Below are 13,744 nucleotides of genomic sequence, written 5' to 3'. Positions count from 1 at the left end.
CCCAAACCCACCTGCAGCTTGGCAAGGTTGGCAGCCCCATCGGGCAGCAGCTCCACTGCGCGGCTCTTCAGGCGCAGGGCCTGCTCACGCTCCACCGTGCTGAGCTCACTCTGCCGGCACTCAGACTCTGCCTGACCCACGGATACCTGGTCACACGCTGCAGCCCCCATGGAGCTCGACAGATGACTACACACCCCTGTGGCCCCCACAGCCCTCTCTAACAGCTCCATGCTGGTGCCAAGGACCCCCCCAAATCTCCTGTTCTTGTAGACCCACGGTGCCCCACAGATCCCCACAGACCCTCCAAGGACTTCCCAATCCCCTGTCCATGCAGGCCCACAGTGCTCCACAGATGCCCACAGACCCTCCAAGGACCCCCCAATCCCCTGCCCATGCAGGCCCACAGTGCTCCACAGATGCCCACAGACCCTCCGAGGACCCCCAATCCCCTGTCCATGCAGGCCCACAGTGCTCCACAGATGCCCACAGACTCTCCAAGGACCCCCCCAATCCCCTGCCCATGCAGGCCCACAGTGCCCCACAGACGCCCACAGACCTTCCGAGGACCCCCAATCCCCTGTCCATGCAGGCCCATAGTGCTCCACAGATGCCCACAGACTCTCCAAGGACCCCCCAATCCCCTGCCCATGCAGGCCCACAGTGCTCCACAGATGCCCATAGACCCTCTGAGGACCCCCAATCCCCTGCCCATGCAGGCCCACAGTGCTCCACAGATGCCCATAGACCCTCCGAGGACCCCCAATCCCCTGCCCATGCAGGCCCACAGTGCTCCACAGATGCCCATAGACCCTCCGAGGACCCCCAAATCCCCTGCCCATGCAGGCCCACAGTGCCCCACAGACACCCACAGACCCTCTGAGGATCCCCCAATCCCCTGCCCATGCAGGCCCATGGTACCCCACAGATGCTCACAGACCCTCACCCTGGCCTGATTCTCACAGCCACCCTCAAGAGCCCCACAGATCCCCAACAGCTCCCAGGAACCCTTCTGCCATTTGCAGACCTCTACAGAGCACCTCTTGCCCCATCTAGTCCCTCACACCCCGAGGCCCTCCCTCTGACCTACCCCAACGCACAGCCCCTGCTCTGCCCCTCACCTGCACAAAACTGATGCCCAGGGTCTTCATGTCGGCCTCAACCTCCTCAATACTGCAGTTCACTCCTTCCAGCTGCTCCCGAAGGGACTCAAGCTCCTGTTCCTGAGCTGCCCACATGTCCTGGGAGGCCCAGGCCAGTCAGGGTTGGGGTGTCAGGTTCAGTAGACAAGCAAGGGGCTGAGACACCACCCATCCACCCTGTTCTACTCACCTGTTCAGGCCGCCGGGAGGTGGCCGTCACATCTGACACCTGAGTGGCCTGGGCCTGGGGCTCCTGAGGGAGTGACAAGGGGCACCCTGGCTGTCAGGGAAGGCCCTTCCTCGCGTGGCCCAGCCTCAGCCTCCCCTGAGAACTGCCCCTGGTGCTGCATGCATGCCCACTCAACTACTGATGGCGGCCTGTGACTCTGAGGGTAAAGGCACCATCTGCAACCCCTGGCCAGAGTGCTTGCTTGCGGAAAAAGCTCCCTGACCCAGATACAGCTCCTACCTACCTGCCCCATATCTCAAGCCTCAAATGCCCATGAGAAGGATGGGGACCCCTCAGAGTAGACATCTTAGGAGAGAAGATATGCTCAGAGGAAACTGCCTAGGGAAAGGGGATGTTGCCCTAAGAACACCCTCACACCCTTGCATGGTTCCCACCTATCCACATTTTCTCCAGTCAAGTCCCTGCGAAGCTAGGGTCCCCTCTGGGTATCTGCCCCCCAGTCGGGCTAGGGCCTGTCCAGTGGGAACACAGGACCCTATGTGGATAAAGCGGTGGCGCTTATACAAAAAGCTACCCTCCAAGACTGCCACGCCTATCAGCACATCCCATGTCCACAGGTGCACCCACCAGATGGAAGGTGAATTTCTCAGAGTGTGTGAAGCGGGATCCCTTAGGAGCACCAGTCTTGGCCCCAGCACCCCAGGCCTGCAGCAGCTCTCCCAAGTCTCGGGCTTGTGTGGGGGCCCCAAGCGGGCCCCAGCTTTGGCGCAGATGCTCAGTCAGTTGCTTCTGCAGTCGCTGCCGCTGAGCCCGTGTGTCCTCCTGGGGAGAGAAGGCAGGGGAAGCAGGAGGGTATAGGGGCCTGCCTAGCCTCCAAGGCCCTGCCTCCTCCAAGGGCCCCCTGACAAAGGGCTGCAGACAAGTCACCCTCACTCTCCAGCCCTCCCACTGAAGCAGGCCCTGCCCTACTCTCCTGTCCCACCGGCCTGGGATCTCCCTGAGGACAGGGGTCTCCTCTTGCTCAGACATACTTCTCTCTGCCCACTAGCTCCCATGCTGGAGAAGGATGTGGGGAGAGGAGAGTGAGCCTAGAGGCCCCAAATCCAAGAGAAGCATAGACAGGATATCAGGGGACAGGGCAGACACAGGGAATCCAAGGTGCCAGGCACATAAGGAGGCAGAGAGAGAGAGGCAAGAGGGACAAGAACAGAGAATTTCAAGATAACTGGGAAAATCTGATTATGAACTCAGCGTCAGATGGTATTAAGATATTATTGTTGGCCAGGCACAGTGGGCTTATGCCTATAATCCCAGCACTTTGGGAGGCCAAGGTGGGCAGATCACCTGAGGTCAGGAGTTGAAGACCAGCCTCGCCAACACAGTGAAACCCTGACTCTACTAAAAATACAAAAATTAGCCAGCCATGGTGGTGTGCACCTATAATCCCAGCTACTTGGGAGGTTGAGGCAAGAGAATTACTTGAACCCGGGAAGTGGAGGTTGCAGTGAGCCGATATCATGCCACTGCTCTGCAGCCTGGGCAACAGAGCAAGACTCTGTCTTAAAAAAATATATATCATTGTTAACTTCATTAGTCATGAAAATGGCCCAGTGGCTACCTTGAAAACTGAAAGTCCTTATGAGTGAAGAGATGTAGTCCTAAGTATTTAGAGTTCAAATCGCATGATATCTGGGATTGGCTTTAAAATAATACAGCAACATGCCGGGCATGGTGGCTCACGCCTGTAATCCCAGCACTTTGAGAGGCTGAGGTGGGTGGATCACGAGGTCAAGAGATCAAGACCATCCCGGTCAACATGGTGAAACCCTGTCTCTACTAAAAATACAAAAAATTAGCTGGGCATGGTGGCGCATGCCTGTAATCCCAGCTACTCAGGAGGCTGAGGCAGGAGAATTGCCTAAAAACCCAGGAGGCGGAGGTTGCAGTGAGCCGAGATCGCGCTGTTGCACTCCAGCCTGGGTAACAAGAGCGAAACTGCGTCTCAAAAAAATAATAATAATAATAATACAGCAACAAAGAAAAAGTTGGGAGAAAATAGATGAAAAAAGTTGGCAAAATGGTACATAGGATTCATTAGAATATTTTCTCCACATTTATGTGAGAAAATTACTATAGATTATAAAAACAGAGACAGACGGCCAGGCACAGTGGCTCACGCCTATAATCCTAACACTTTGGGAGGCCAAGGCGGACGGATCATGAGGTCAAGAGATCGAGACCATCCTGGCCAACATGGTGAAACCCCGTCTTAACTAAAAATACAAAAATTAGCCAGGCATGGCAGTGGGCATGTGTAGTCCTAGCTACTTGGGAGGCTGAGGCAGGAGAATCACTTGAACCCAGGAGACTGAGGTTACAGTGAGCCAAGATCACACCACTGCATTCCAGCCTGGTAACAGAGTGAGACTTGGTCTCAAAAAAAAAAAAAAAAAGAAAAACACAGAGGTGAAGACAGAGAAAGGGGCCAGACAGAGATGTGGACACAGAGAAAGAAGGGACAAATAAAGAGGTAGACAGAAGGGGAGGTGGACAAATACAGAGGTGGACAGAGAGGAAGAGGAGACAGATATAAAGGTGGACAGAAGGGGAGGGGGACTGATACCCGGGTGGACACAGAGGAAAAGGGGACAAAAATAGGAGGACAGAAAGGAGGGAGGCAGAAAGAGAAGTGGACAGAAAGGAAAAGGGGACAGATAAAGAAATGGACAGAGGGAGAGGGGTGACAGAGAGGTAGAAGGAAGGAGGGGACAGATGCAGAGGTGGACAGAAAGGAAGAGGGGACAGATGAAGTGAACAGAGGGGAAGAAGGGACAGACACAGAAATGGATAGAGAAGAAGAGCGGACAAACAGGTGGATAGAGAAGAAGAGGGAGCTGGGCGCAGTGGCTCATGCCTGTAATCACAGCACTTTGGGAGGCCAAGGCAAGCAGATGGCTTCAGGAATTCAAGACCAGCCTGGCCAACATGGCAAAACCCCATCTCTACAGAAAATACAAAAATTAGCTGGATGTGGTGGTGAACACCTGTAATGCCAACTACTTAGGTGCCTGAGGTGGGAAGACTGCTTGAGCCTGGGAAGTTGAGGCTGCCTTGAGCCCTGATCATGCCACTGTATTCCAGCCTGGGTGACAGAGCAAGACGCTGTCTCAAAAGAGAGAGAGAGAGAGAGAGAGCGCCAGGCACAGTGGCTCACGCCTGTAATCCCAACACTTTGGGAGGCTAAGGTGGGCAGATTACCTCAGTTCAGGTGTTCACGACCAGCCTCAGCAACACAGTGAAACCTCATCCCCACTAAAATAATACAAAAAAAATAGCTAGGTGTGGCGGTGTGCACCTGTAGTTCCCAGCTACTTGGGAGGCTGAGGCAAGATAATTGCTTGAACCCAGAAAGCAGAGATTGCAGTGAGCCAAGATCGCACCACTGCACTCCAGCTGGGCGACAGAGTGAAACTTCATCTCAAAAAAAAAGAGAGAGAGAAGAAGAGGGGGCAGATAAAGAGGTGGACAGAAGGGGCGGAGGGACAAATACAGAGGTGGACAGAGAGGAAGAAAGGACAGATAAAGAAGTGGAGGGGGAAGGGGCCACAGATACAGAGGTGGACAGAGAGAAAGAGGAGAGAGATGAAGAAATAAACAGAGGCAGAGGAGTGACAGATATGTAGGTGGACAGCAAGGAAGAGGGGACAGACACAGAGGTGGACAGAGCAGAAGGGGACACAGATACACAGGTGCACACAGAATAAGAGGGGACAGATAAAGAAGTGGACAGAGGAGAAGGGGGAACAAATAGAGAAGTAGACAGAGAGAAATTCAGTACAGAAATGAGGAGACAGAGGCAAGAAAGAGGAGCAGCAAAAACGTAGAACTAGAATGATGGGGACAGGCAGAGACTGTGCAAAAACCTAGAAACGGGAAAAAGGAACATCAGTGACAAGTGCAGAAACAGACAAAGAGTAAGAGGCTCAGAGAGAGGAAGAAAGGCATAGTAACAAGAAGAAAAGGCCAGGCATGGTGGCTCATGCCGGCAGTCCCAGCGCTTTTGGAGGCTGAGGCAGGAGGATCACTTTAGACCAGGAGTTTGAAACCAGCCTAGACAATGTAGCAAGAACCTATCTCTACAAAAGATTAAAAAGTTAGTGGCATGCGCCTGTAGTCTCAGCTACTCAGGAAGCTGAGATGGGAAGATGACTTGAGCCCATGAGTTTGAGGCTACAATGAACTATGATCATGCCACTGTACTCCAGTCTTAGAGGCAGAGTGAGACGCTGTCTCTAAAAATAAAAATTAAGCCAGGTATGGTGGCTCACACCTGTAATCCCAGCACTTTGGGAGGACAAGGCAGGAGGATCACCTAAGGAGTTCAAGAGCAGCTTGGCCAACACAGCAAAACCTGTCTCTACTAAAAATACAAAAATTAGCCAGGTATGGTGGTGGGTGCCTGTAATCCCAGCTACTGGGAAGGCTGTGGTAGGAGAATCGCTTGAACCTGGGAGATGGAGGTTGCAGTGAGCTGAGATCGCGCCACTGCACTCCAGCCTGGGTGACAGAGAGAGACTCCTCCTCCAAAAATAAATAAATAATAATAATAAATTAAATTTTAAAAATTTGCAAACAGAAAAAGGAGCCAGGTAGCAAATCCGGATTGCTCCAGTTGCCAGGAATCTCATGCACAGTATTCAGTCTAACTACTGCGCTGAGAGAAGAGCAGTATTACTACCTGATTTTTTAGCACAGGAAACCAAGGTTCTGAGGAGGGATACTGACTTGTCCCAAGTTCTCCATTTTTCTGACTTCAGTGTTCTTTCAGGTGGGGAGCTGGGTAAGTGCACACAGAGGGAAAACAACGGAAGGGAGGGGCCAAGTGGAAAAGGAGAGGGGCAGAGGACCAGCAGGAATGTCATTGAGCAGCAGCCTGGACAGCAGGGAGCCAGGCATCCGGCTGTACCTGGGGTGGGAGGCGGGATGCCCGGAGGACCCAGTCCTCATCCCCTGGCCGGTTCTGACCCGTCTGCTGGCAGAGCTGCAGGGTATGGTGTTCGAGGAGCGAGGCCACCCTTCCAACAGGCTGGGGCACCTGGGTAGGGGCTGGAAGCAGCAGGGGACTCGCCTGGAACTCCCGTGGCTCTGGAGGCGGAAAGAGAGTCAGCTGGCTCTGCTGCATGGCAACGCTATGAGGGTCTCCCCCACCTTCCTCCTCACCCATCCACAGCCTCATGCTCACCGCCTCTGGAACTCAATTCGGGCACAACCAGCCTGCTGGCGTGGAAAGGCTTCTGGAAGGTCGAGCCCTGGTGGGAGAGCAGGCTCAGAACCTCCAGAGTGAAGTGGGATGAGGGTCGCCAGGGGGAGGGAGCCAAAACCCTGAGCACCCAGATGGGGACAAGAGAAGAGCCACTGGAGTCGGGGGTCCCACCTGGAGGTGCTGCAGCTTGGGAGTGCGAAGGAGGGGCGGGACCCAAGGCAGCGCCAGCTGGTCCCGAATTTGGCTCCCAATAGCCCGGAGGAGAATAGCTGAGTCACCTATGGGGGTTGGGGAGGAAGTGAATCAGGTGACAATGCTGCAAATCCAAAAGGGCGTTCCCTAGGAGACCAGCCTCCATTCCTGTTCCCCATCCAGAGATACACATTTATCCAGCTTGCGCTCTCACATTCAGTCATTCAACAAACACTGAGCACCTACTATGTACAGGTCGCTGTTCTAGACACTAGGGCTACTTCGTAGAACAAACTGGATAAAGGTCCCTGCCCTCAGGGAGCCAGCAAGCTAGCAGAGGAGAGAGATCATGAATAGGATCCTGAGTACCATCCAGACTGCAGCCAGTCGGGGATCAGGAGGGGGCTGTGGAGAGGAGGCTAACCTCGAAGAGGTAAGGGAGTGAACCATGAGGGTACCTAAGGGAAGGGTAATCCACGATACAAAGGCATGGAGGTGGGAGTGTGCTGGGGTGTGTTTGAGCAGCACCCAGGAGTCCCAATTGGTTAGAGCAGAATGAGAAGGAGGGCGCAGGGGTTGAGTCAAGGAGGCCCCTCCCAGCACCAATGTACCACCCCGGGGTCAGCTCAACGTCAGCCCCCTGCCCACTGCCCTGTAGCCCCTCTCTGACACCTAATCCTCCCACCTAGCTCTCCTAAAGACACATACTGCCACCCCTACCCACCAATCTTTTCACCACCTCTACCTCTCTCAGCCCCTACAGTGTCCCAGAAGGCCCTCCTCTCCCCTCACTGCCACCCCCCCGCCCCACCTGCACCCCAGGCACCCAGTACCTGCAGGCTGGTCTGCGTCCTCAGAGGCATCGGTGGGCAGACGCTCAGCCAAGAAGAGAAGCAGGTCTCGGAGGTCAGGCTCACTGGGATAGAGGAAGTTCTGATAGCCAAGCTCCAAGGGATAGCCAAGGTCCTGAGGGTGGTAGGGGGGCCATCAGCCAGCAGACAGGGTCCTCTTGCCCTGGGAGACTTGGGCCTAGGCTGCAAACGTTCCCACTCTCTCACTAACCACCACCCTCCCAACCTCCCCCAGCTCCCCAAGGCCTCCAGGCCCTCCAGGGAGTCACAGAGTGATGACAGTCAACAATACAGACAACAGGAAATAAGATTAAAGCTCTGGCCTTTCTATGACTCAAAATCCGGAGGACATAAAAGAAAAGATGGGGGCCAGGTGCAGTGGCTCACACCTGTAATCCCAGCACTTTGGGAGGCCGAGGTGGGTGGATCACGAGGTTAAGAGATCAAGACCGTCCTGGTCAACATGGTGAAACCCCGTCTCTACTAAAAATATGAAAAAAATTAGCTGGGCATGGTGGCGTGTGCCTGTAATCCCAGCTACTCAGGAGATCGCGCCATTGCGCTCCAGCCTGGGTAACAAGAGCGAAACTCCGTCTCAAAAAAAAAAGATGGATATTTTTGAATATATGAAAAGAAAGAAAATATTTAAAGAAAAATATAATAAGCAAAGTCAAAAGTTAATGACAAGTTGGGAAAAACATTTGGAAACCATATCATAGGTAAAGAGCAAATTTACCTATTATAGAAAGAGTGCCTAAAAATAAACAGGCAAAAAAGACCAGAACTGCAATAGCTCAGAACAAAAGGACTCACGAGGGTTCTGGATGGGAACTGGGGAAACAGGCCAGGAGAGAAAGAAAGCCTCTTTCTCTTTCTTTCTTTTCTTTTCCTTTCTTTCTTTCCTTCTTTTTTTTTTTTTTTTTTTTTGAGACGGGGTCTTGCTCTGTTGCTCAGGCTGGAGTGCAGTGGCAGTGGCATGATCTTGGCTCACTGGAACCTCTGCCTCCTGGGCTCAAGTGATCCGCCCACTCAGCCTCCCAAGTAGCTGGGATTACAGGTGCACACCACACCTGGCTAATTTTTGTGTTTTTAGTACAGACAGGGTTTCACCATGTTGGCCAGGCTGGACTCAAACTCCTGGGCTCAAGCAATCCTCCCACCTCAGCCTCCCAAACTGCTGGGATTACAGGTCGGAATCACCACGCCCGGCCTAGGAAAGCCTTTTTCTTCCAGAGTTGCCACTGCTTTGGAGCTGCATAGACTCTGAAAGCACTTCCTGGATTCAAACCCAAGCTTTGCCTCTTATGAACTATGCGACCTCAGGCAGATCACTTAACCTCTCTGTGCTTCACTTCCTTCACCTGAAAGAGGGGTTACCAACAGTACATACAGCAGAAGGTTGTCCTGAGAATTAAATGAGTTAACACCATGTTACTTACCACAGGGCCTGGCACAGGTTACACTTAGAAGCCATGGCTATTCTATACTTAGGAGTATACTGGGTCACAATGCAAGATATTTTTATTTTGGAGGCTCAAGGTCAAATAAGTATGAAAAACCCTGGCTTTTAAGCTACTTTACTTTGGATTTTTCCCAACATCTGCAATCAAAGAGCTGTGGCTGATATACTCATTCCAGGAGTGGGGAAGGTTCCAAAATATGGAAGTGGCTAAGGTACAGAAATGTTGCCAGGACAAGGGTATATTAAGAGGAAGATGCCACAACACGGCAGCGCTGAGTTGAGGAGGGCTACAGGGACAGCACATAGCTGGGTTAAGAGAGCCTCCTTTTGCCAAGGCTGCTGGGGGCCAAACAGCCACATGTACCAGTTTCTGTTTGTTTGTTTGTTTGTTTGTTTGTTTTGTTTGAGATGGAGTCTTGCTCTGTTGCCCAGGCTGGAGTGCAGTGGCACGATCTTGGCTCACTGCAACCTCCGCCTCCTGGGTTCAAGTGACTCTCCTGCCTCAGCCTCCCGAGTAACTGGGATTACAGGCATGCGCCACCATGCCCAGCTAATTTTTGTATTTTTAGTAGAGATAGTGTTTCACCATGTTGGCCAGGCTGGTCTCAAACTCCTGACCTCTGGTGATCTGCTCCCCCTCCCAAAGTGCTGGGATTATAGACATGAGCCACTGTGCCTGGCCTTCTATTCATTTATTAATTGAAGTTAGGGTTTCACTCTGTCTCCCAGGCTAGAGTGCAGTGGCGCAGTCACAGCCCACTGCAGCCTGGATCTACCAGGCTCAAGCAATCCTCCTACCCCAGCCTCCCATGTAGCTGAGATCACAGGTATGTGCCACCATGCCCAGCTAATTTTTGGTAGAGATGGGGGGGGTCTCACTATGTTGCCCAGGCTGATCTCAAGCTCCTGGGCTCAACTGATCCTCCCATCTAAACCTCCCAAAGTGCTGGGATTATATGCAAGAGCCAGCATGCCCAGCCCACATGTACCTCCTGGCCACTGGAAAAGCCATAATCACTAACCCCCACTAAAATCAGTGTAAGCAAAAGCAGGTAAACAAAATCCAAGAGACAGCTCTGAGAGAGGAACAGAGAACTGTGGGAAGCCTGAGCCCCCCACCTCAACACCTCCCACTGTGTACTCTCCTCCCAAACAGAAGACAGAACTTGCCCCTTATTAAGTGCTGACCTCAAGAATACAGTCCTGGGCCATGGGACAGACTGCCTGCCTTATAAGGCCACCAAGAGCCCCAGAGAGAAGAATGTGACAACTCCTGAGAGCTGGGTGAACCTGAGAGTGAGGGGATGAATGGAGCTCTGAGGCCTATTGCTAAAAGACCACACAAGCAAGGCTCAAATTTAACAACTCTACCCACCCAGTCCCCTACATCTAAATAAAAGTTTTCACAGTAGCTACTCTATGGTCCCTCCACCACCATATACTTCCTGGGTCATTTCAAAGTGTTTCCAATCACTGTGTAGCCACAGGTTCCAGATCAGACCTATCCGTTAATAGTAATCCCATTTATGCAAAGTTTATTATAACCAGCTTTTCACATACTAACTCATGTTTAATCCTCACAGCAACCCTATATGGTAGTTACAATTCTAATACCCATTTTACACATGTAGAAACAGCCTCCAAGAGGTTAAGAGACTGGCCCAAAGTCACAGAGCGAATGAGCCAGGAGGAGTGGCATTACTTGGAGCTCCTGAATACAGGAACTGGACTCAGCTCTATCCTAGGGATGAGTAAGTACTTCATCAGAATGGCTCTTTATCAGGTACAGTGATGCACATCTGTAGTCCCAACTACTCAGGAGGCCAAGGCGGGAAGATTGCTTGAGGCCAGGAGCTTGAGACCAGCATGGGCAACATCTCTACAAAAGCAAGACCCCATGTCTACAAAAAATTTAAAGATTCTCTGGCAGGGTGGCATGTGCCTATAGTCCTAGCTACTGGTGGGGCTGAGGTGGGAGGATCTCTTGAGGCCAGGAGTTCAAGACCAGCCTGGGCAATACAGCAAGACCCTTACCTCTACAAAAAGTGAAAATTTTTTTTAAGTAAAATATTTTTTAAAAGAAAGGTATTTTATTTATTCTATCATAGAGACAAAGTTGGAATTGCTCTCAGGAGATACAGGATGTGTGGTTGCCACAGAGGTAATAAGCAGAGACACTCTTTTAGGTAACCAGCATGCCTTCCTTTGGGTAACCATCCTTGTCCCAACTCCATAGGATCCTGAAGGAGCAGCTAATCACAGTGTCCTATAGGAATGACAATGTCGGCCTGGCATAGTGGCTCATACCTGCAATCCCACCATTTTGTGAAACTGAGGCATGTGGATCACGAGGTCAGGAGTTCGAGACCAGCCTGGCCAATATAGTGAAACCACATCTCTACTAAAAATACGAAAATTAACCAGGCATGGTGGCATGCGCCTGTAGTCCCAGCTACTTGGGAAACAGAGGCAGGAGAATTGCTTGAACCCAGGAGGTGGAGGTTGCAGTGAGCTGAGATCTCTCCACCGCACTCCAGCCTGGGGTAAAAAAAAAGGAATGACCATGTCATCCAGACTAGGCCAATCAGAGCACACAGTGATTAGGACCCAGACAGGGTGTTTTCTGGAACTAGGAAATGGATACTATGGGGTGGGGGTGGTATTTTGTAGCTAAGCTTAAAACATAGAAGCCAAGAGCAGCCCAGGTGCCAACTGTATAAGCAAACTGTATAAACTCATTTACACCTTGTAACAGTCCCACATTTATCTCCATTTCATGGACAGGAAAACTGGGACCCAGAAGGGTTAGAGTCACACAGTTACAAAGTGGTGGGGCTAGGATCTAAACTACTCAGGCAGGCCACTAATGAAAGCTCAGCGGCAGGAAAGGTAAATGTTGCAAAGGAGCTTGGTTACTTTGTAAAAGAGGAAGGAAGATGATGTGTGCATTGGGAGGAAGGCCACTCACCATGCATGCCTGAGCCAGGCTCATGGCCAGTCGGAACCGGGCAGACATGGCAAGAGGCAGCAGGGGGCTGAGGCCAGAGCCCACAGCAGGGTTGATCACACGCAGGCAACGGACCACAGCCTCTACAACGAGCTCAGTGGTGAAGGCGCGCAAGGTCTGCACATCTGGAGGAACCGCCCTGAAGAAGGAGAGAGGCTTGATTGGGTAATTAGTCCGGAAACAAGGGTCAGGCAGCCTTTTGGAAACACTAGTACCAAGGTAGGGGCAGGGATAATGCCTGCAGTTCAACAGATCCTGCATGTTGGTGACTATGATTTCCATTTGGAAAACCAGGAACTAGGGAAATCCTCAGGTCCTAAGACCTTGGAGTAGGAGAACGATGAATGAAAGAGAACTGAGTTTAGAAAAATATCAAAATTTGGGGGTCTGGGAAGTGAAAGAGTCCAGGTGGCACAATCTCTGGGTTTCTCAGTTCCCAGAGAGCTCGTTACATAGATATTGAGCTGCTAGAATTTTGAGAAGACTATATTTTATGAGGCTGCCGTTTTCAGAAGTTCCAAATGTCAGGGACCCTGGGTATCAAGATCCCTGAATATCAAGACAACCTAGTTTCAAGCAATACGAAAATCAGACTCCCTAGATGTTGGCATACTGGGTTTTTAGGGCCCATGAACGGACGAGTCCTTATGGGTCACGATGACCAAATGCTGATGTCGTCAGATTTTAGAATCCTGGGGGTTTTTTTCTGCCGGGTGTGGTGGCTCATGCTTGTAATCCTAGCACTTTGGAAGGCCGAGAAGGGCAGATCATTTGATGTTAGGAGTAGGAGACAGTCCGACCAGCATGGTCAAACCCCATATCTACTAAAAATACAAAAATTAGCCGGGCGTGGTGGCTGCACCTGTAATCTCAGCTACTCGAGAGGCTGAGGCAGGAAAGCACTTGAACCCGGGAGGCGGAGGTTGCAGTGAGCAGAGATCGCGCCACTGCACTCCAGCCCAGGCGACAGAGTGAAACTCCGTCTTGGGCGGGGTTGGGGAGTGGTGGCAGGGGAATAATCCTGGATTTTTTTAAGCCCCGGGTGTTTGCGGAACTGGAGTTTGAAGGTCCAGGGATTTTTGGAGTCACCGAGTGCCAAGGTCCTGGGGTTTTACGCTCCCTAGTTCTCAGGGCACAGGTGTGTTAGGGTCTCCAAATAACGGAGTCTCAGGGTATTGATGTCAAGATCCCCAGATTACAGGGTCCTGGGTCTTGAGGCTTCAAGGTTGTAACGTCTCAAGGTGTCTGGGTCCCAGAGTTTTGGGTGAACCAAATATCATAGTCAAAGGATTTCGGAGGCCCCTGATGTCGGTGGCGGGGAGGGCGTTGTGGGCGTGTGTGCGTGCGTAAGGGGGTGAGGGTCTTAGGGTCCTGGAACTGGAGCCCTGAATATCAGGGTCCAGGGTTTTAAGGTTCCCGGGAAACGGGGTCCTAGGCTTTGGAGTCCCGGATGTGGGCTTCGGGGATGGGCGGGGGCTGTTCTTACGTGCCGGCCTGGCGCAGAGAATGGATGAGGATTCGGTCGGCCTCCTCCATGGTGGAGCCGTGTCGGAGTTGGGGGCTGGGTCCAGGACCAGGTCCGAGAAAGTGGGGAGCAGCTGTAGAAACCCTGCTCTGTGATCGCGGTCCCAGAGTGTCAC

At 52.0% G+C, this 13,744-nt stretch overlaps 1 protein-coding gene across 1 annotated transcript in view; it reads right to left on the bottom strand.

The window, feature by feature from the left end:
* CCDC22 (CCC complex scaffolding subunit CCDC22) overlaps window positions 1–13,744 on the bottom strand; it is a 15,965-nt gene extending 2,221 nt beyond the window's left edge. The window contains exons 1-10 of the mRNA XM_002762857.7: window positions 13,591–13,744; window positions 12,066–12,243; window positions 7,618–7,750; window positions 6,764–6,870; window positions 6,572–6,638; window positions 6,296–6,474; window positions 1,957–2,151; window positions 1,330–1,392; window positions 1,119–1,238; window positions 12–131 (exon numbers count right to left, since the gene is read on the bottom strand). Coding sequence (XP_002762903.3) covers window positions 12–131; window positions 1,119–1,238; window positions 1,330–1,392; window positions 1,957–2,151; window positions 6,296–6,474; window positions 6,572–6,638; window positions 6,764–6,870; window positions 7,618–7,750; window positions 12,066–12,243; window positions 13,591–13,640 — 1,212 coding nt within the window. The 5' untranslated portion in view covers window positions 13,641–13,744. The remainder of the gene's footprint in view (window positions 1–11; window positions 132–1,118; window positions 1,239–1,329; window positions 1,393–1,956; window positions 2,152–6,295; window positions 6,475–6,571; window positions 6,639–6,763; window positions 6,871–7,617; window positions 7,751–12,065; window positions 12,244–13,590) is intronic.

Source organism: Callithrix jacchus, chromosome X, assembly GCF_049354715.1.
Source record: "Callithrix jacchus isolate 240 chromosome X, calJac240_pri, whole genome shotgun sequence".
Taxonomy (NCBI): domain Eukaryota; kingdom Metazoa; phylum Chordata; class Mammalia; order Primates; family Cebidae; genus Callithrix; species Callithrix jacchus.
The sequence above is the reverse complement of the archived record's forward strand: the minus strand, read 5'-3'. Positions and strand labels throughout refer to the sequence as shown.